At 41.4% G+C, this 23816-nt stretch overlaps 2 protein-coding genes across 2 annotated transcripts in view; both read right to left on the bottom strand.

Moving 5' to 3' along the window:
* Positions 1 to 3400: 3400 nt before the first annotated feature.
* Positions 3401 to 8621, bottom strand: LOC131457313 (extracellular calcium-sensing receptor-like; the record flags this gene model as incomplete). The annotated part of the gene is made up of 9 exons (XM_058626285.1): positions 3401 to 4362; positions 4461 to 4584; positions 4666 to 4893; positions 6284 to 6559; positions 6633 to 6839; positions 7148 to 7417; positions 7682 to 7768; positions 7901 to 8195; positions 8461 to 8621. Coding segments are annotated over 9 exons (2532 nt in total), but the record flags the coding sequence as incomplete, so codon positions are not given.
* A 1849-nt stretch (positions 8622 to 10470) lies between these two features.
* LOC131456040 (extracellular calcium-sensing receptor-like) overlaps positions 10471 to 23816 on the bottom strand; it is a 34679-nt gene continuing 21333 nt past the window's right edge. Inside the window, exons 5-9 of the mRNA XM_058623996.1 lie at positions 23145 to 23351; positions 22787 to 23062; positions 18618 to 18845; positions 11455 to 11578; positions 10471 to 11381 (exon numbers count right to left, since the gene is read on the bottom strand). Of these exons, the coding sequence (XP_058479979.1) occupies positions 10471 to 11381; positions 11455 to 11578; positions 18618 to 18845; positions 22787 to 23062; positions 23145 to 23351 (1746 nt within the window). The remainder of the gene's footprint in view (positions 11382 to 11454; positions 11579 to 18617; positions 18846 to 22786; positions 23063 to 23144; positions 23352 to 23816) is intronic.

Raw genomic sequence — 23816 nt, 5'->3', positions numbered from 1 at the left:
ACATAATTGGCGATATATACAAAAAATAGTGAAACATTCAAAATTGTTCATTCTAATATATACACTAACGTTCTGGTATATTATTCATTTTAAATTTGAAGATACATTTTTACCTGAAAATCATCACTCGGGATCGTCCTAAAGAAAGATGGAAACTTTTGTCTGTCACTCAGGCAGGAACATGTGGCAAAATAACTCACCTGCAAAAACCAACAGATGTATCCTAAACATTTTTTTTCCAGATTTATTCAAATGTTCAAGGTTAATTATTCAAAACTATTTTATAAATTTCAAAATAAATGACAATTGAGTTGAGGGACATAACAACTTACCAGAGGCACTCTGTACAAACCTAACACTGTGGATATGGCAATAGTACTTGAAGAGGTAGTATCTCCCACAATCCCTAGGACTGGAGGAGTTCCTACACAGTTCTCCTCTAATGTAACTTGCTCTTCTTGACCACTGACTAAGGTCAGTGCTGCACGGAATCCAATTCCTAGTTGGCCGCAGTTATCATACAGACTGTATCCCAGAGTCACATTCGGCAGCAGGTTGGAGTTTCTGTTGATCTCATCAATAGCAAAGACCATGGTCTGAGCCTGTCTGAATCCTACAACATCAAAACTAACACAAGTGTTTACTGATTAAAAGAGATTATATAGCTATAACTGTACATCTGTTAGACAACTTCATATTAATAGTGCAGTCAGTTAAATCCCTCAACCATAACCGAAATATGTGAAAAAAATTGTGATAAGTAAAAAAGCATTTATTAAATATGGCATACATTCACAATTTTAAGTATTTAACGGCAATCTTTTATATTCAAAGTAGTGTTTGCTAGTATAATACATTTTCATCTTGGTGCTGTTTCCCTCACAGACTCACCCATAGCACTCAGGCTGTTGTGGTTCTGAGGTTAAAGACAGATCAGGATAGGTGGAAGTGAAGTGAACTTTGAAAATCCCACCTAGAATCACATCTCCAGTTTTGTGCATCCCATTTAAATTAAACTGTCCCTGTAAGTGACAAGAGGAGGAATAAAGAGAGGAGGACACAGCAGAGGAAAAGCAGGAGAACAACCTTAGGAAGAAGGTGCTGGTGTCTAAAAATGTCCACATGACTTTCCTGTGGTTCTTCCCCTTTTCTGAGAGTCTTCTTGATTTGTAGTAGCCCGCATGTTGTTTAATCCTTTAACAAGTGAAGCTCTAGAGACAGGGCCCAAAATAAATCGCACATGACAGTCCCTGCAGGAATTCACAATGTTACAATCGTAACAATTAAAGTAACACAAAGTAGGATTAGTTCTCCGGGTCCCCCTACAGTTGGTAAATGGCATTGTTTTTCACAAATGTCATAAAACACATGGTGCGATATTATGTGTATTTGTTGACAAGTCAACTATCCTGGTGAAATTTGTAGCAGGACTTCTAATGTACACACTTATTAAGTAGAATTTTGAAGTTCTTTTTGTGGCATGGACCCAAAAACTGAAAGTTCCATAGTCCCAATTCAGGGGTTTGACTGGTGTGTCAGACATTATGTGACAGTTGAAATCCTACTATGTCACTTTAATAGAAATTCTACTAATCACTGCTGCAGTAGTGCAAACTTGCATTTTTTTTTTTATTTCTCTGTAAACATTACGCAACTTTTACCAGTTATCACAGTTTTCTGCAAGACAAATTACCATAACCAACGCTGTGTCATCATTGATCCATTAGATCAGTTATTCTCAAATGGTGGGTCTTATTGACTTGGGTTTTTACTGTGAATAAGATTTTTGAAGGAGCAATGACCTTGTTCAGAGTGACATTTGTAACTGAAACTCACCTATGAAGTATGAATTAAAGCAACTTAGGCAGACAAAACTGTTTTGCTGCTACTTTTGGTGCACCAACCAAAGTGTTTTAGAATCTGCAAACATTCACCTATGTAGACACAGAGCAGAGGGATTAGTGCACAGGCTGAAATCATCTTTCACTAGAAATGCTGTTAAACAGGTTCATCAAATACTCATGTTTAATCACTGTCTTAAAGTGTTGTATATCTGACACCATGCAACTCTGTAAATGAAACACATAACATGGCTAGTGATACAAAAAATATTGGACATTTTTTCATTCCGACATATACGCTCATGTGCTTTTGTATGATTCATTTTTTGCATTTTACATTTGCAGATAGATTTTCACCTGGAAAGCATCAATTGGGATCGTAAAAAACGTTTATCTGTCACTCAGGCAGGAACATGTGGCAAAATAACTCACCTGCAAAAACCAACACACCACGTATCCTAAAAAGAACTGATTCAACCATCCTGGTGAACTCTGTAGCAGAACTTCTAATGTATACTGTCATTCTTTTTTGTAGCTGTTTTTGTAGCATGGACTTGAAACTAAATGTTCCATAGTGCCAATACAGGCAATGCAGACGTGCTCAGTCTTGACTGGGCTGTCATTTACATGGTTCTCCGTTGATGTAGCATTATTGATAACATTATTGATAACTGCAAGATCATGAAACTTTCCATACATCCACTACAAGAGACTGTCTGCAAAATAATGAGCTATTATATACATCCACCAACAGAGTGACTACCAAATAATGAGCTGTTGACCATACATCACTTTATTGGAACACATCCAGAAAATACAGGAAACATGTATGCAGTTCTAGAATAACACCATTTTCCGAATGAATATCAGCTTCTACAGGTTTAAGTGTCAAATATTTAATGTGACCTACCCTTACACATGAACAGTTTACTCCTGACTCTCTTAAGCCTGGAGTAGAACCATCATTAATTGTACTGGTAAATCCTGGGTCTGTCCTACTGTTTCATGTTGACAAATATGTGCTTTGTAAAAGGTATTTTAAACCAGGTTTATTCAAGACATGTGTATGATCATGACAAGGTGCCCCTAAGACTTTTGCACATTATGCATGCATGAAAACACTAAACTGGCATGGACTTGTACACGCATATACAAATTGATAGGTGCCTTCTGGGGACAATGAGAAGTTATAAATTATTTCATCTTGAAAAGAAGTTCCCCCATCATGAAGGGGATATTATGTTTGGAAATTCACGGTTGTTTTTTTAATTTATTTGGGGACAGTCCAGTCAGTGGCTAGTGTGTCTTTTGATCCAATCTGCTCCATACAGCCCAAATACCTAAATACTTTAATGAGACTTTATTTCTTTATTTCAGAATAATATAAATATATACTTAAAGAATAATATAGGCAGCCCAAGGTCAAGTGGAAGGGAATTAGGCCTGTCACCACAGGGTCAACAGTTCAAATCCCTGGGTAGGTGATGGGCTGTTTTAAAAGTACTTAAATATTCCACTTTCAAAAACATTTATTTATTAATTACTAACCCTTTATCAATTACACAATATTGAAATATATCGGAAAATGTAATTCTGAATTTACTTTCTGATTATAGAGAGAACTGTGTCTGCTGTTTTTATGTTCCATTGCCACGACCCATGATAGCTTTCTTTGTGTTTCTCTCTGGTCTCAAGAGAATTATATAACATTTGGGTCCAAACAGTGCCACCAAGAGGCCAAAGCTGGAGGCCAGGATGGCAAATATCTCCACTGCATCTGCATATTTGCCTGGTGAACTGATGTAAGCAGGGACAAAGGCCACCCATACTGCACAGAAGATCAGCATGCTGAAAGTGATAAGTTTGGCCTCATTGAAACTGTCTGGAAGATTCCTTGCTAGAAAAGCGAAAAAACAACTGAGGACAGCCAGTAAACCAATATAACCAAGTAAAACTGCAAAACCAACTGTGGACCCGACTACACACTCATAAACTATCTTGTCACTGTGATACTGGGTGTTTTTATGAGGCACTGGTGAAGCAGAGACAAGCCAGACAGTGCAGATTGCTGCTTGAACAGAAGTCAGAACCAGGACTGTCCCTCTCTGCTGCACCGTACCAAACCACTTCAGACTGGACTCACCTCCTGGTTTGGAGGCCCTGAACACGGCCAGAACCACCATGGTTTTCACCAGAATACATGAGACACAAAGCACAAAGCTGATGCCAAATGCTGCATGTCTTAGTTGGCAAGTCCATAATCTGGGTCGTCCAATGAAGAGCAATGAACACAAGAAACACAATTTGAGTGACACCAGGAGAAGAAAACTGAGTTCTGAATTGTTGGCACGAACTATAGGTGTGCTGCGATAATGGATGAAGATGCCCAGAACAAAAACACAGATAAATGTGCCCAACAGTGAGGTGATTGTTAAGCAGATACCCAGAGGCTCATGGTAGGAGAGGAACTCTGTTTTCTTAGGAACACAATGGTCACGCTGGGGGCTAGACCAGAAATCTTCTGGACAACTGGTGCACTCCATGGAGTCTGAAAAGAGGGAAAGTGATGATTGTTCATACAACATGTATGGACTGTCGTGATTAAAGGTTTACACTCACCAGTTGTATTGCTGATCTTTCCCTCAGAACAAGGGACACAGTCAAAACAACACTCAGGTTCCCCCTTCTTTCTGACCATGCGGGTACCTGGAGGACAGCTCTCACTGCACACTGATTGAGGAGGCTGTGTGGAAAAGAAAAAAATCAATATTATATTATAATGGTTGAGGTATCGAGATGGTATTCTGAAAAAGTAATAAATAACCTGTTTGGATTCAAAGTTCCAGAAGATTTTGTCTTCATCCAGTGTTAGTTCTTCACCTTTGAAGGCTGACCTCTTAACATCACCCACTCTCTGAACTTGAGTTCTTCCATCAGGGAGCCACACCCAGTTCATGATGTCATATACAGGTAAGGCATCACCATTTGCATCAAATGACACTTGATCACCAAATTTTGTAGTGAAGTTGACTTTTTCCAAGTAATGCATAATCTATGAAAATCCAGATTAGGGACAAAAGGAAAACTAAAAGTAATGATTACTATTGTGTTCAGGATAACTTACAATCACAGTAAACATAGCATCTAATATTTACGAAGTACGATACTGTGGGATGGTTTGTCAACTACCTCACTGACAGAACTCAGGCTTCTCAGTTTGATGGATTTACTTCTGGGATGCTTACTGTGCCTAAGGGAGATCTCCAGGGTTCAGTTCTGGGACCGCTTTTATTTACTTTGTATATTAATAGCCTTGGACATAATGTCCCAAATGCAGCTTTCCATTTCTATGCGGACGATAGTGTTATTTATTGTTGTGCATCTTCGCTCAATAAGGCTTTTGCGTGCATTCAAAGTGCTTTTGATCAAGTGCAGGCTCAGCTTTGTCAGCTGAAGCTTGTTCTCAATGCTGATAAAACCAAATTTATGGTATTCTCTGCAGAATACCATAACTTCCCAAGGTAATGCAATTGAGGTTGTGTCTATTTACAAATACTTGGGATTTATGATTGATGACCACATCTCTTTTAAAACTCACATACAAAACCTGGTAAAAAAAAAATGAAACTAAAGTTAAGTTTTTACTTATAATAATAATAATTATAAATCATGTTTTTCTCTTGAGGCTAGATGACGACTAGTTGAAGCTACCTTTTTGCTGGTTCTTGATGATCTGTTGTACATTAATGCATCAGCTCACTGTCTACATATGTTGGACACTGTATATCATGGAGCCTTGAGGTTAATTACAAACAGCAGAGCCTTAACTCATGACTGTACACTGTACTTAAGAGTAAACTGGCCTTCTCTTTTTATGCGACGACTTAGTCATTGGTATCTTTTTATCAATAAGGCGATTTTAGGTAAACTCCCCTGTTAATTGTCACTGTATATGTCCCGAAAATGTGTCCCCCATGCGGTAAGGTCTCAGGACATGGTGCTTATGACTGTTCCTCAAGCTCGTACAGAGCTGGGTAAAATAGCTTTTAAGTTTTTTTGCGCCGTCTTCATGGAATAAGCTGCAGAAGCAGCTCAAGCTTCAGGATCTAGTAACTCTTAACGAATTTAAGGCTGTTGAGTTTGAAGTCGGAATCCATCGGAAATTGTCAATGTTTTTAGTCAATAATCTTATTTTTGTTTTATTTTTATGTTTTACTACTGTACGTAATATTGAACTTATATTTTGTATTGTGTTTTATATGTAACTGTGTTCTGCTGTCCATCTTGGCCAGGTCTCTCTTGTAAAAGAGGTTTTAATCTCAGTGAGACTAACCTGGATAAATAAAGGATAAATAAAAAAATTAAAAAATCCCTGCATAATACATTTGTTTCCATTAATCTTATATTTCTTGACAGTTCACACTTCACATGAAATATCTCACCTGCCATGGCTCCAGTCTTTGCAAATGAGCACAGGTGTTGTTGCTGAAAGGTCCTCTCCCTGGCTCACACTGCAGCATGTCATCAAGAGCATATGCCAGAGCGTACACAGCCTTATACACATTATACTCTGGTCTGAGGTTTGAAACGTCTACCAATTCATTCTCCACATTCTCTATAACTTCCTGTCCAGTGCATAATTCTCCTCCAGCTTCCACCCAACCTGCTGGAGGTGGTGCAAATCTACACTGAAATGTGTGTTCCCAAAACTGATTAACCTGCAATGAAGTTTATTTTTAAATGAATGCCAGTACATTATTCTCACAAATACCAATTCAGAGGGAAACTCACCATGCTGTTTCCATCTGTGTTGTTGTGATGTAGATCAGGACGTATTTGTAACAGGAAGTCTCTGAGTCCTGGTATTTCTCCACGACGGATGGCGATGCCCAGTGTTCCACCCAGGTACGGCATGAGGTGAGGAGCCTGGAGCACATCAAGTGATGACCAGGCTTCACTGGCAATCCACTGCAGGCCTGTCACATTCTGCCTCACCACCTGTACATTGCATTATCACAAGTATGGAAATGCATACTTTCATACCAGGAAAGTGTTTACTAGGTTCCTCAAATGATGTCACACACAAACATGTGTTTCACACAGAATCACAAGCTAAATATAATTTGTCAAAAATAAGCAGTCTTACTTAAAGTTTAAACAAATCACAGGTGAAACATGATGCAAAAACCTTTTAGACTCAAAAAAAATGGCATTCATATCTCTTTCATGGGGTTAATCATGTGACTCTCATATGCAAACACCATCATCACCACCCGAGCTGCAACATACGTTTTTTTGGCACTGACCTCAACCATTAGTTGAATCATGTGGATCTGATGTGCAAACACAATCACCACTCGAGCTGTAGATTTCCTCATCACATCCACTATTCTCCTTAGTTCAGCCGGGTCGTCACCCCAGGGTAAAATCTCTGTGTAAGCCAGACAACCTCCACCAGCTGGACCCAGATCAGAGTGAAAGGATCGAGCAGCGTGGACTCCATAATCATCACTGCTGATGAGCAGACCTGCCCAAGTCCAACCAAAGTGTTTTAGAATCTGAATCATAGCGTTCACCTGTGTGGACACAGAGCAGAGGGATTAGTGCACAGGCTGGAATCATCTTTCACTAGAAATCCTGCTGAACAGGTTAATCAAAGACTCATGTTTAATCACTGTCTTTAATTGCTGTATATCTGACACCACACAACTTTGTAAATGAGACACAACATAATTGGCGATATATACAAAAAATAGTGAAACATTCAAAATTGTTCATTCTAATATATACACTAACGTTCTGGTATATTATTCATTTTAAATTTGAAGATACATTTTTACCTGAAAATCATCACTCGGGATCGTCCTAAAGAAAGATGGAAACTTTTGTCTGTCACTCAGGCAGGAACATGTGGCAAAATAACTCACCTGCAAAAACCAACAGATGTATCCTAAACATTTTTTTTCCAGATTTATTCAAATGTTCAAGGTTAATTATTCAAAACTATTTTATAAATTTCACAATAAATGACAATTGAGTTGAAAGACATAACAACTTACCAGAGGCACTCTGTACAAACCTAACACTGTGGATATGGCAATAGTACTTGAAGAGGTAGTATCTCCCACAATCCCTAGGACTGGAGGAGTTCCTACACAGTTCTCCTCTAATGTAACTTGCTCTTCTTGACCACTGACTAAGGTCAGTGCTGCACGAAATCCAATTCCTAGTTGTTCACAGTTATCATACAGACTGTATCCCAGAGTCACATTAGGCAGCCGGTTGGAGTTTCTGTTGATCTCATCAATAGCAAAGACCATGGTCTGAGCCTGTCTGAATCCTACAACATCAAAACTAACACAAGTGTTTACTGATTAAAAGAGATTATATAGCTATAACTGTACATCTGTTAGACAACTTCATATTAATAGTGCAGTCAGTTAAATCCCTCAACCATAACCAAAATATGTGAATAAAAATTGCGATAAGTAAAAAGGCATTTATTAAATATGGCATACATTCACAATTTTAAGTATTTAACGTTAATCTTTTATATTCAAAGTAGTGTTTGCTAATATAATACATTTTCATCTTGGTGCTGTTTCCTTCACAAACTCACCCATGGCACTCAGGCTGTTGTGGTTCTGAGGTTACAGACAGATCAGGATAGGTAGAAGTGAAGTGAACTTTGAAAATCCCACCTAGAATCACATCTCCAGTTTTGTGCATCCCATTTAAATTAAACTGTCCCTGTAAGTGACAAGAGGAGGAATAAAGAGAGGAGGACACAGCAGAGGAAAAGCAGGAGAACAACCTTAGGAAGAGGGTGTTGGTGTCTAAAAATGTCCTCATGACTTTCCTGTGGTTCTTCCCCTTTTCTGAGAGTGATCTTCTTGATTTGTAGTAGCCCGCATGTGGCTTAATCCTTTAACAAGTGAAGCTCTAGAGACAGGGCCCAAAATAAATCTCACATGACAGTCCCTGCAGGAATTCACAATGTTACAATCGTAACAATTAAAGTAACACAAAGTAGGATTTGTTCTCCGGGTCCCCGTACAGTTGGTAAATGGCATTGTTTTTCACAAACGTCATAAAACATATGGTGCGATGGTATGTGTATTTATTGACAAGTCAACTATCCTGTTGAACTTTGTAGCAGGACTTCTAATGTACACACTTATGAAGTAGAATTTTGTAGTTCTTTTTGCGGCATAGACCCGAAAAACGAACGTTCCATAGTGCCAATTTAGGTGATGCAGACCTGCTTAGGCTTTGACTGATGTGTCAGACATTATGCGACAGTTGAAATCCTACTATGTCGCTTTAATAGAAATTCTACCAATCACTGCAGCTGTAGCCTTTTTTTCCATTTCTCTGCAAACGTTCCGCAACTAATACCAGTCATCACAGTTTTCTGCAAGAACAATGACCATAACCGAGGCTGTGTCATCATTTATCCATTAGATCAGTCATTCGCAGATGGTGGATCATATTGACTTGGGTTTTTACTGTGAGGCTCTGCCTCCTCTTCTTGGCAAACATTCACAGAAAATTCCTCACAGAAAATACTAGGAGCAATGAACTTGTTCAGAGTGACATTTGTAACTGAAACTCACCTACGAAGTATGAATTAAAGCAACTTAGGCAGTTGCGGTGCTACTTAACGTACGTATGCCCCAATTTTAGTCAGATTTTATTTTTAACTTACCTCAAACAATTTAATCCATAATGAAAATTGTAATTTATTACATTAAGTTCAAATCTAATTGACTGGCTATCTGAATGGGGGGGGAGTTTTCTTGTTGGGCCACTGGAGAATCAGGACAACAAAAGATATCCATCCAGTTTTTACCATATGAGGGTCGCTGGGTGCGCTGTGCCAATCTCAGCTGACATAGGGCGATAGGCGGGGTACACCCTGGACAGATCACCAGTCCATCACAGGGCCCAACAAAAGATATGACACTGGAAATTAGGAAATAAAGCTGCAGTTGAAAATTGATTGGTATGTTCCAAAATCAACTGACTTGTAATGTTGCGCAGGGACTTTTAAAGTTCTTGGTTATAACTAATAGATATACAGTACATACCGTATCCCTATCATATAATCACTCATTCCTGCTAATGTCAATATAATCCTCATCCGCTCTTCATGTTGCCCTTTATAGAGAGTTACATGAGGAGCTGGAACTAATCCCAGATGGTATTGGGACAAGCAGCATGTCACATCCTGGATGAGATGATGAAGACACTGATAATGATGATTGTGATAAATGTTATTGTTTTTTTTTAATGCCCCTATTCCTTATCTTTGTGTCTTTGTAAATTTTATGTTTTATTTGTTATCTGCTGAACTGGACATGTGACACCTACTGTCCATCCCGACAGAGGATCACTCGTCTGTGGTTTTTCCTCACTTGATGTAAGGGTCTAGGGACAGAGGGTACACATTAAAAGTAAGGTATTTCTCATTTAAAACATTTATTTAACGTTGACCCTTTATCAGTTACACAATATTGATAAGTACATATATATATATATATATATATATATATATGAATATGTTCTACCTTTTCTTGAATTGCAGTTTATAGAGAGAAGCGACTGATTGTGTTTTTCACTGCCGCATTTAGGACCCAATGTCTCGACCCATGATGGCCTTCTTTGTGTTTCTCTCTGGTCTCAACAGGATTATGTAACATTTGGGTCCAAACAGCGCCACCAAGAGTCCAAAACTGGAGGCCAGGATGGCAAATACCTCCACTGCATCTGCATATTTGCCTGGTGAGCTGATGTAAGCAGGGACAAAGGCCACCCACACTGCACAGAAGATCAGCATGCTGAAAGTGATGAGTTTGGCCTCATTGAAACTGTCTGGAAGATTCCTTGCTAGAAAAGCTAACAAACAACTGAGGACGGCCAGTAAACCAATATAACCAAGTAAAACTGCAAAACCAACTGTGGACCCGACTGCACACTCATAAACTATCTTGTCATTGTGATACTGGGTGTTTTTATGAGGCACTGGTGAAGCAGAGACAAGCCAGACAGTGCAGATTGCTGCTTGAACAGAAGTCAGAACCAGAACTGTCCCTCTCTGCTGCATAGCACCAAACCACTTCAGACTGGACTCCCCTCCTGGTTTGGAGGCCCTGAACACAGCCAGAACCACCATGGTTTTCACCAGGATACATGAGACACAAAGCACAAAGCTGATGCCAAATGCTGCATGTCTTAGTTGGCAAGTCCATAATCTGGGTCGCCCAATGAAGAGCAATGAGCAGAGGAAACAGAGTTTAAGTGACAGCAACAGCTGAAAACTGAGTTCTGAATTGTTGGCACGAACTATAGGTGTGCTGCGATGATGGATGAAGATGCCCAGAACAACAACACAGATAAATGTGCCCAACAGTGAGGTGGTTGTTAAGCAGATACCGAGAGGCTCATGGTAGGAGAGGAACTCTGTTTTCTTAGGAACACAGTGGTCACGCTGGGGGCTGGACCAGAAATCTTCTGGACAACTGGTGCACTCCATGGAGTCTGAGAAAAGAGGGAAAGTCATGAGATACATGTTTATACAAAATCTCTGTGGTGTTTAAAACTTTACACTCACCAGTTGTATTGCTGATCTTTCCCTCAGAACAAGGGACACAGTCAAAACAACACTCAGGTTCCCCCTTCTTTCTGGCCATGCGGGTACCTGGAGGACAACTCTCACTGCACACTGACCGAGGAGGCTGTGTGGAGAATATCAGTATCCATAAGACTAATCTATAATGACACTGGCAATGCCAAAGTTGTCTAAAAAAGAAGAAGTCACCTGTTTGGATTCAAAGTTCCAGAAGATTTTTTCTTCATCCAGTGTGAGTTCTTCACCTTTTAAGGCTGACCTCTTGACCTCACCCACTCTCTGAACTTGAGTTCTTCCATCAGGGAGCCATACCCAGTTCATGATGTCATATACAGGTAAGGCATCACCGTTCTTGTCAAAGGTCACTTGATCACCAAATGTTGTGTTGAAGTTGACTTTTTCCAAGTAATGTATCATCTATGAAAATCCAGATTAGGGATAAAAGGAAAACTGAAAATAATGATTATGATTGTGTTAAGTTTAATATGGTCACCTTGAACACAAATTTAGTTTAAGCATTAAAAGTGCAATGATATTAAAATATATTGTAAAAGTTCATTATGTATTCTGATTAAACTTAGCTTTTTGGTTGTTTTTTTTAGACAATAGTACCTTAGTCCTTACTTACGGAAATACACACCTAAACTTATTAACAAAGGTAAAGGAAAACTTACTATTGTCTAAAAAACTAACCAAAAAACAATGTTGAAACTCAATTTTGATAATTCACACTCCACAAGAAATATAAATGAAAATTTGACTGGAGTCTAAACTGATATCTCACCTGCCATGGCTCCAGTCTTTGTAAATGAGCACAGGTGTTGTTGCTGAAAGGTCCTCTCCCTGGCTCACACTGCAGCATGTCATCAAGAGCATACGCCAGAGCATACACAGCCTTATACACATTATACTCTGGTCTGAGATTTGAAACATCCATCAATTCATTCTCCACATTCTCTATAACTTCCTGTCCAGTGCATAATTCTCCTCCATCTTCCACCCAACCTGCTGGAGGTGGTGCAAATCTACACTGAAAAGTGTTTTCCCAAAACTCATTCACCTGGAAGATAATTTATTTTCAAATTTATTCCAAAATATTATTCTCACGAAAAACTCAAAAAGAAACTCTCACCATGCTGTTTCCATCTGTGTTGTTGTGATGTAGGTCAGGACGTATTAGTAACAGGAAGTCCCTGAGTCCTGGTATTTCTCCTCGACGGATGGCGATGCCCAGTGTTCCACCCAGGTACGGCATGAGGTGAGGAGTCTGGAGCACATCAAGTGATGACCAGGCTTCACTGGCAATCCACTGCAGGCCTGTCACATTCTGTCTCACCACCTGTACATTACAAGATAAGATAAGATAAGATATTCCTTTATTTGTCCTGCAGTAGGGAAATTTACATTGTTACAGCAGCAAGACAGTAAAGATAAAGATAATAAATAATAAACATGCACTATCAAAAAAAAGAAAATTACAATATAAGAAGAAATTAACACTTAGACTATAAATAATTAGTTAAAAATAGAATGTTGAATGTACATTATACACAGAAGAATATGGCCTTTATATTTACAGCAGTATATTGCACTTAGTATTGCACATAGACAGAAGGAATGAGGAGCCTGGTTATGTGTGGTCTACTGCGAGCAGTCTCTGTTGTACAGTCTAAAAGCTTCAGGAAGGAATGACCTGCGATAACGCTCCTTCAGACATTTAGGATGTTTCAGTCTGTTACTGAAGGAGCTGCCCAGTGCTGTGATGGTGTCCTGTAGGGGGTGGGAGAGATTGTCCATCAGAGATGATAACTTGGTAGCCATTCTCCTCTCTCCCACCACCTCCACTGGGTCAAGGGGACATCCAAGGACAGAGCTGGCTTTTTTGATCAGTCTGTCCAGCCTCTTCTTGTCCGCAGCTGTGATACTACTGCCCCAGCAGACCACATAAAAAATGGCTGATGCCACTACCGAGTTATTGAAAGGTCTTAAGGAGTTCTCCCTGCACTCCAAAAGACCACTGTACATTATAAAATAAATAATATAAATAATAATAATAATAATATAATATAATGTATATATATATATATATATATATATATATATATATATATATACATATATATATAAGATTACATTATAACAAGTAAAACAAATGCATACTTTCATAGCAGAAAAGTGTAAACTTGCTTTCCTCAGTTGAACCTGTGTTTTACACAGAATCACAATACAATTTGTCATATTAGGCAATCTTACTTAAAGCTTAAACAAATTACAGGTGTAACATGATGCAAAACCATGTTAGACTCTACAAAACAAATTTCATTTATATATCTTTCACAGGATTAATCATGTGACTCTCATATGCAAACACCATCACCACCTGAGCTGCATTTTTTGGCACTGACCTCTTCCATTAGATGAATCATATGGATCTGCTGTGCAAACACAATCACCACTCGAGCTGTAGATTTCCTCATCACATCCACTATTCTCTTTAGTTCAGCAGTGTCATCACTCCAGGGCAAAATCTCTGTGTAAGCCAGACAACCCCCACCAGCTGGACCCAGATCAGAGTGAAAGGACCGGGCAGCGTGGACTCCATAATCATCATCACTGATGAGCAGACCTGCCCAAGTCCAACCAAAGTGTTTTAGAATCTGAATCATAGCATTCACCTATGTGGACACAGAGCAGAGGGATTAGTGCACAGGCTGGCATCATCTTTTACTAGAAATCCTGCTAAAGTTCATCAAAGACTCATGTTAGATCACTGTCTTTAAGTGTTGTATATCTGACACCACACAACTCTGTAAATGAAACACATAACATCTAAACAGGAGTGGTCCTTTACACATTTTTACTTGGCAGATTATTATTCACCTGAAAAGCATCACTCGGAATCGTCCTAAAGAAAGATGGAAACTTTTGACGGTCACTCAGGCAGGAACATGTGGCAAAATAACTCACCTCCAAAAACCAACAGATCATGTACCGTAAAACAACAAAAAAAAAAATCAACGTTAATATCGCATCACCATTTCATAAATTTTAAATGAAATCGCAGTTGAGTTGAAAGACATGCAAACTTACCAGAGGCACTCTGTACAAACCTAAGACTGCGGAGATGGCTATAGTACTTGTAGAGGAAGTATCTCCCACAACCCCTAGGACTGGAGGAGTTCCTACACAGTTCTCCTCTAATGTAACTTGCTCTTCTTGACCACTGACTAAGGACAGTGCTCCACGAAATCCAATTCCTAGTTGAAAGCAGTTATCATACATACTGTATCCCAGAGTCACATTAGGCAGCAGGTTGGAGTTTCTGTTGATCTCATCAATAGCAAAGGCCATGGTCTGAGCCTGCCTCAATCCTACAACATCAAAACTAACAACATAACATAAGTGTTTACTAATTCAAAAAGATTATACAATATAGTAACTGTACATATGTTACACAACTTCAAATTAAAAGTGCAGTCAGTTAAAAACCTCAACCATGATCATATTATGAGCATGAAAATACCAAATAAAAAAGGCAAAAAAGCAACATTGCTAAACATTGCATACATTCACAATTATATGTATTGAACAATATAACTAATATAATTTATCCTCATCTTTGTACTGTTTCCCTCACATACTCACCCATAGCACTCAGGCTGCTGTGGTTCTGAGGTAAAAGACAGATCAGGATGGGTAGAAGTGAAGTGAACTTTGAAAATCCCACCTAGAATCACATCTCCAGTTTTGTGCATCTCATTTAAATTAAATTGTCCCTGTAAGTGACAAGAGGAGGAATAAAGAGAGGAGGACACAGCAGAGGAAAAGCAGTACAACCTTAGGAAGAGGGTGCAGGTGTCTAAAAATGTCCACATGACTTTCCTGTGGTTCTTCCCCTTTTCTGAGAGTGATCTTCTTGATTTGTAGTAGCCCGCATGTTGTTTAATCCTTTAACAAATGAAGCTCTAGAGACAGGGCCCAAAATAAATCGCACATGACAGTCCCTGCAGGAATTCACAATGTTACAATCGTAACAATTAAAGTAACATAAAGTAGGATTTTCTCTCAGGCTCCCTCTACATTAAGTAAATGGCATAGACTGTTACAACTATGGTAAAATATATGTTGCGGTAACATGTGCATTTGTTGACAAGTCAACGATCCCACTGAACTCTGTAGCAAGGACCCAATCCATTCCAACTTTATAAAGCACCTTAAAACAACCACAGTGCTGTACAGAATAATAAATAAAAGACAGACAAACAGACAGACACACAGAGCCACTAAAACAATTATTCACTCCCACTCTGTGGCTCAATGATTCCATCCTGCAGCATCTATTCAACCTGCTCCTCTATGATACACCTTTTTTTTGGAGAGGTGCAATATGCAGCAAGGTTTATAGGCTTTGCATCACCTTTATCTATTATGTGTTTTGTGCATCCAACCGGGTTAGGAGACTGAGCATGGCTGCTTTCTGCCCATCCTCAAGTCTCGCCTCCTCTACTTATGACATGAAACTGGATTGCAGGGCGTCGAATGGTCTCCCCTGCAACGAATGGTTCAACTGTGCAGTTCTCATCCACGTCCACCACAGGACAAGGGACGTCATCCATGAAGACAGTTCTGGATGGGACATAGATAGTCAGGGAGGCATTTGTAACCATGGGGCTCACTATTCTAATTTCTCCTCACATGTACAGGAGGAGTCCGGTGGCCACTTGGTCCAACGACCGCATGGAGTTCATGAGCCCGCAGCAACAAGTCCATTACTGATGAGATAGGGGGGCCATACAGTTCAACTTTGTCTTTTTCCCTGAATGTTTGCCTATCAGCTCAATCTGCTCCTGGGCAGGTGGTGGGCTGTTAAATTCGCCATGGTCAAGAATGCCTCTCAGGACACGCTCCTGGAGGTCAGAGGGCAGAAAAACTGTTCTAAAGAGCTGGCAGAACTGGGCCCACATGATGACATGTGAACTGAGTGCTTTAAACCATTTATTATGTAGCATCTGTATGTCAGGCAGGTTCAGGATTTGTAGGTGTTGACAGTATTCAACCAGTCTGCAGGGGGCTCTTTGGCATCTCCAGCGCACACCGGGGGCTCGAATTTTTACTCTACAGTCCAATAATATAAGCTCTTTTAAAATATACTCAGCACTATGTGATTACGTGCAGCAAAACAGAAAGCACCACCCAAAATGTCTGGCTATGTGAGAAATACTCACTGAAAATGTGTTACTACAAGGCAACAAAAATTACAAAACGGTGACTTAAACTTCAACAGAAAAGCGAATACATGTATGTATTTGTATGCATGTATACAACATACAAATAAAGCAGACAGCATTCCAGCCCGGTTAAACCGCTTCATTCTGGTTCCTAGGCAATTTCCAGGGAATAATGTTAAGGCACAGAGGATTAGTCGAAGCAGCCGTTAGCAGACCACAGACAGACGAAGGAAGGATTTCCACTCTTATTCTTAGCCGCACTTTTATTTAACAAAATATGAATTTGACTATACAAAGCCAGGTCTCACTGCACTACTGTACATGTACTACTCACACAAAAACAGCACTGGCAAATCAAAACCTATACCAACTAATCACATAGAGTAAAAGTGGACTGGAGTATATCGGAGGACATGTACACGCAACTGCACAAACAGCACAACAAAAGAAGGCGCCACACCGTGGTGTAAATTAGCGTTACAGCAATACTCTGGCTGATACAATACACACAATGGAAAAGTTTAGGTTGAAAGGAATTCACATTAAAATAAAAAATTGTGGACATTCTTCTCCGTTCAAAACATACTGTACATTACTATAAATTACTGTGTGTATTTACTCTCACCCTTTTTCATGTAACATTAATATCAATATTAACATATTCTAAACCTGAATTATTGTATTATGAAAACCATTGATTATTTTTGTATTTTGCTGTTTTTAAGTCTCAGTGCCTCGACCCATGATGGCTTTCTTTGTGTTTCTCTCTGGTCTCAACAGGATTATGTAACATTTAGGTCCAAACAGTGCCACCAAGAGGCCAAAACTGGAGGCCAGGATGGCAAATACCTCCACTGCATCTGCATATTTGCCTGGTGAGCTGATATAAGCAGGGACAAAGGCCACCCACACTGCACAGAAGATCAACATGCTGAAAGTGATGAGTTTGGCCTCATTGAAACTGTCTGGAAGATTCCTTGCTAGAAAAGCTAACAAACAACTGAGGACAGCCAGTAAACCAATATAACCAAGTAAAACTGCAAAACCAACTGTGGACCCAACTACACACTCATAAACTATCTTGTCACTGTGATACTGCGTGTTTTTATGAGGCATTGGTGAAGCAGAGACAAGCCAGACAGTGCAGATTACTGCTTGAACAGAAGTCAGAACCATAACTGTACCTCTCTGCTGCACAGCACCAAACCACTTCAGACTGGACTCACCTCCTGGTTTGGAGGCCCTGAACACAGCCAGAACCACCATGGTTTTCACCAGGATACATGAGACACAAAGCACAAAGCTGATGCCAAATGCTGCATGTCTTAGTTGGCAAGTCCATAATCTGGGTCGTCCAATGAACAGCAACGAACACAAGAAACACAATTTGAGTGACACCAAGAGAAGAAAACTGAGTTCTGAATTGTTGGCACGAACTATAGGTGTACTGTGATGATGGATGAAGATGCCCAGAACAACAACACAGATAAATGTGCCCAACAGTGAGGTGGTTGTCAAGCAGATACCCAGAGGCTCATGATAGGAGAGGAACTCTGTTTTCTTAGGAACACAGTGGTCATGCTGGGGGCTGGACCAGAAATCTTCTGGACAATTGGTGCACTCCATGGAGTCTGAGAAAAGAGGGAAAGTGATGAGAAACATGTTTATACAACATCTCTGAACTGTGGTGTTTAAAACGTTACACTCACTAGTCATATTGCTGATCTTTCCCTCAGAACAAGGGACGCAGTCAAAACAACACACAGGCTCCCCCTTCTTTCTGGCCATGCGGGTACCTGAAGGACAACTCTCACTGCACACTGACCGAGGAGGCTGTGTGGAGAAAAATCAATATCTGTGAGACTAATCTATAATGACTAAAATAATCCATGGCTGTCTAAAAAAGGAAGAAGTTACCTGTTTGGATTCAAAGTTCCAGAAGATTTTGTCTTCATCCAATGTGAGTTCTTCACCTTTGAAGGCTGACCTCTTAACCTCACCCACTCTCTGAACTTTTGTTTGTCCATCAGGGAGCCACACCCAGTTCATGATGTCATATATTGGTAAGGCGTCTCCATTTTCATCAAATGACACTTGATCACCAAATGATGTGGTGAAGTTGACTTTTTCCAAGTAATGCAAAAGCTTTGGATAATAGAATCAGATGTAAAGAATGATAGACTGATCACATAAACATTAACCATTAAAAGGCCATTAAAAGATCCAATATTTTTTTCCTGATGATGCTACATAATGTAATAACTGTTCTCAGATGCACTTGGGGCTCCTATAGAGCCACAGCAGGTGACTTCACACAACCAATGTAACGCCTCTGACACACCCACTTGCAGGCATGATTATGGCTCATCCCACTGACTTGTACAGGAGACAGCACATAAATCAGGCAATATCTCAGAAAACTTGCTGGCTGTTTTCAGGCTAACGGGAGAGCATTTTACTGGATCCTCACAGATCCAGAGAAATGGTGGAAGTGAATCACTACTATGAAACGTGCTCTCAGCAAGCAGAAGAAGACAGAGCAATGGAAACAAACACAGGCAATGGATTTTGTGGTCAACCTTCAGTAAATAATGGACTCAGTCTAACTGACATACAAGTCTGCATAGCAACATTAACTCACTCACTCATCTCTGTATGCTCCCGAAGAGAACCTCTGCATACGGTTCTCCATGCCAGTCTGTTCCTGGCTGGCGATGTTGAGGCCAGCAGCCTGCAGGTTGTTGTCCAGCTGGTCAGCCCATATACGCCTGGGTCTCCCTCTGGGACGGGACCAGGTGGTGGGGGTCAGTTCCCTCAGTAGGGCAGGTGGTTCCAGAGGAGACTCCGCCCTGGCGTTGTGGCTGAAGAGACGGAGGTGGACCGAGCGTATCTTGTTGGACAGAGGAGGCTGGTTGGTGGTCCCATGCAGGACGGCGTTGGATACGTGGTCTTACCACCTGATCCCCAAGATCCTTCGTTGGCACTTGGTGCATCCAGGCGGCGTTCCTGGGTAGCTGTCAGAGTCCAGGTCCTGGCTCCATACAGGACAATGGACAGCACAAGGCTTGCCATGTACAGCCTGACCTTTGTTTGGACCGAGGGTTTCCTGTTGGACCACAGGCTGTCAAGGCTTGCCATCGCAGAGGTGGCACAACTGATGCGAAGCTGGATGTCAGAGTAGCTCTTGCAGTCTGACATAATCGTGCCTCAAAGGTAGCGAACCTGTGGACGGCTTCAACGGAGTGGGAGTTGATCACCAGTCCTGCTGGGGGTGTCTCGTAATCACTGAGGCACTGGACTTTGTTTTTTTCCCAGCTGACCATCAAGCCGAGCGGTTGGGTTACCATGTTAATGGCCTGCAAGGCAAGTTGGAGTGTTTCCAAGATTTTGGCTAGGATTGCCACAGTGTCGGCGTAATCCAGGTCTGTGATGGTAACGTTGCCAAAGCTAGCACCACAGACACACTGAGCCACAGTTCTCCCCATGATGTAGTTGATGGCTGTGTTGAAGACTGTTAGGGCTCTGGCAGACTCCACTGTTGATGTTCTAGTTGTCTGACATCAGCCAGTTTACTCTCACACAGGAGGAGGTGTCAGAGTAGAGGAGAGATAGAGAAGGTTTAACAGCTTGACCAAGACGCCAAGGATCTTGAGGAATTTCCAAAGGGCTAGTCTATCCATAGACTCAAAGGCTTGTTCCAGGTCCACGTAGGCTGCATAGAGAGCTTTCCTGAACTCCCTTCTCTTCTCAGCCAGTAGTTGGTATGGCCTTGACCACTTCTGCTAGGTTGGGGAGATCAGTAGGGACAGAGTCCTCCCTCCTGGCCGAGGCAGCTAGTCTTTCCAATTGAAGAGAGGGGGGTGGCGCTGGACGGTTGAGCAAACTCTGAAAATGCTCCCTCCACCGCACCATCTGTTGGTCTGGAGTATCTGGGATGGTTCCATCCAAGGCTTTCACGCAGGCGGTAGCTGGTGTTGTCTTCCCGGAGAGGGTCCTCAGGGAGCCTTGGTCACCTCTTAGGGCAGCCGCCTCTGCTTCTTCTGCTAGGTTGTTGAACCAGTTCTACTTGTCCTTTGCGGAGCAGCTTGTTGCACTTGGCGTTAAGACGTCTGCACTCCCTGCGGTTTCCTTCCAGTCTAGCTGTTCTTTTTGCCTCCACAACACTGAGAGTCTCCACTGACAGGAAGTCCTTCCTGTTCTTCCTTCTCTTGTGCCTGAGCACCTTGGCTGTGGCAGCGGTGATGCTTTGCTTGAGGTCGTTCCAGATCTTCTCCGGGTTGTCCTCATCTGAGTCAACAGACAGGGCGGAGAAGTGGTTGAGAAGCTCCAGCTGAAAGTAGGCTGTGACTTCAGGGGTCTGCAGTTTGGAGATGTCAATGTTGTTGTGCTGAGCTTTGGAGGTGGAGCTCCTTTTCAGTCGAAGACGGACTGTCATGGTCAGTAGCCTGTGGTTGGAGTTTCCCAGCTCAACACTGGGGTAGACACGGCAGTTGGTTGAGGTGTGCCAACTGGTTTGCTGGTAAGGATGTGGTCGAGTTCCTTCCTTGTGTGGCTGTCATTGCTGATCCAGGTCACACTGTGTATGAACTTGTGCGAAGGAACGTTCTGTTTGAGACAAAAGTTGGAGCAGAACTCTAGGATTCTTGTGCTGTTACAGGAGCCAGTTCCATGGGGGCCTAGGGCGCTCTCAAACCCGGCTCTATCAGGCCCGGTTGTAGGGTTAAAGTCTTCAAGGATCCAAATAACGTCATGTCTGGAGATGTCGTCCTTAAATGCTGATAAGTGGGTGAAAAAAAATCATCCTTCTAGTTGCCATGTTGGTGGGGGCATAGGCCACAATGACGATGAGGTGGATGAGGTGGAGCGAGGGCAAGTGCAACCCCTTAGCGATGTTGGCCATCATCCCTGCCCGACCCAGAGGAAGTTGTAGTCGTTTGCTAGATGTGTGCTGGATCCAGGTGAGCATACTTCTGTGAGACCTGCTACTGCGGCACTGAGACGACCAGCTCTGCTGATCTTTCCCTGTTCATGGACAGTACGTTCCAAGTTGCAACTCTTGTTGTTGCAGTTCTGTTAGACTTAAGTCGTGGGTCCGTCCGTCAGTCCGGTTTGAGTTCCATATGCGAGAATTCGTAGCAGGTTTGTTTTATGTGGGGGGTTGCTTACCCAGCGCACAACCTTGGCTGGATTTATAGGCCGCCCATCAGGGGCTGAGGCAGTGCAGGTGCTATTAGCCAGCGGCAGCTCCCAGGGGTACAACCTGCCAGGAGCAGGGGGAACCATTGCAGGGAGGCCTGCTGGTTCTCCAACCCAGCCCCCCGTGGTATCGCAACCCAGAGTCATTGCAGCAGCCGTAGCCCGGGGAACTTTACAAAACAAACAACTATAAAAAAAAAAAACAGTAAATAGAAAATGGAGAGGAATTGCAGAGAGTAGGCTATTTTAAACAGATGGGTTTTGAGTCTAAATTCTGTACCAGTTGAAGTTTATGGAGGGATTTGTGAGGGAGACCAGAGAGGAGAGGGTTACAGTAATCAATGCAGGAGGTGATGAGGCTGTGAACAAGGACTGAGAAATTCAGAGGAGGGGAGTTGAACTGATGTGCTGATGGATTTTGTGAATTTTATTAGAGAGTTAGATCTAGAGAGTTAGAATTAGAGAGTTCCAGGTGTCGGTTGAATACAGGTGGGGGAGTAGGGAGTCTTGGGGTTGAAGAATTTTATTGAGGAGTGAAAACAGTGTCTTTGTGTTATTTCCATTGTGTTATTTCCATTTTGGCAGAGTTCCTGATTAATAGTTTGATTTGGTTAGTGATATTGAGTCTTTGCTTGAAGAGCAGCAAGATGATTCAGACGAGTGCAGACCAGATTAAGATACTGCTGTATCACATAGTGAGTTTGGATGACGGGATGGAGTCGCAGAACCGGGTGGTGAATCAAATTGGTAGCAAGGCTAGGCTGAAGTTAGCTGTCTCACATGCTCGGACACAAACACACCAGAGAGACAACATCTGAGGGTAGTGGATGGACTAAAAGTATGCAAAGGGTTAAGTGTCATTAAAAGTTGTATGTAAACTGATATCTCACCTGCCATGGCTCCAGTCTTTGTAAATGAGCACAGGTGTGGTTGCTGAAAGGTCCTCTCCCTGGCTCACACTGCAGAATGTCATCAAGAGCATATGCTAGTGCGTACACAGCCTTATACACATTATACTCTAGCCTGATGTTTGAAACATCCAGGAACTCCGTCTCCACATTCTCTATAACTTCCAGTCCAGTGCATAGTTCTCCTCCAGCTTCCACCCAACCTTCTGGATGTGGTGCAATGCTGCACTGAAATGTGTGTTCCCAAAACTTATTCACCTGAAAAGAAAAAGTTTTGTGAAATAATGACACTATTTAATTTTTGATAGTTCTATGTCAGATTGAAATATTTAATTCTCACCATGCTATTTCCATGGGTGTCGTTGTGATGTAGGTTAGGACGTATTTGTAACAGGAAGTCCCTGAGACCTGATATTTCTCCTCGACGGATGGCAATGCCCAGTGTTCCACCCAGGTACGGCATGAGATGGGGCATCTGGAGTGAAATCACTGAGATCCAGGCTTCACTGGCCATCCACTGCAAGCCTGTCACATTCTGCCTCACCACCTGTACATTGAATAATAACATAGTAAGTATAACATAACATAATAATGTAACATAATAAGTATATCGATATATTTTTTTTTTTAACCAATAAAGCATAATTTAGTTTCCACAGTTGATGTAATACAGAGATATGCACCATAATAAAAGAGAAGGACCTGACTGCAGACAAAATTGCTGGCCTCTGTAGTTCTCAGAAGATTTAAATGTTAAAAGACATCAATTGCAACTCTAAATGCACAGAAGTGGCAAATGACTATTGCTTATGGAGGTGCAGGGGTCCACCATATTTTGTTTCTAGCCAGTTATTCTTGTAAAGCAATTCCACCAAACAATTCAATCCAGGCAAACCAACCACATGGTGGGTCATTTAAAAAAATGTAACTAAGCCCCTAAATCATTATGTGTATCTAGTATGTATGTATGTATCAATGGCTTTCTTAGTCCACGCTTTTGTCACTGGCACTC

The sequence above is a fragment of the Solea solea genome, chromosome 3 (assembly GCF_958295425.1).
Source record: "Solea solea chromosome 3, fSolSol10.1, whole genome shotgun sequence".
In the NCBI taxonomy this organism is placed as follows: Eukaryota; Metazoa; Chordata; class Actinopteri; order Pleuronectiformes; family Soleidae; genus Solea; species Solea solea.
This window is presented reverse-complemented; position numbering and strand designations above follow the sequence as displayed.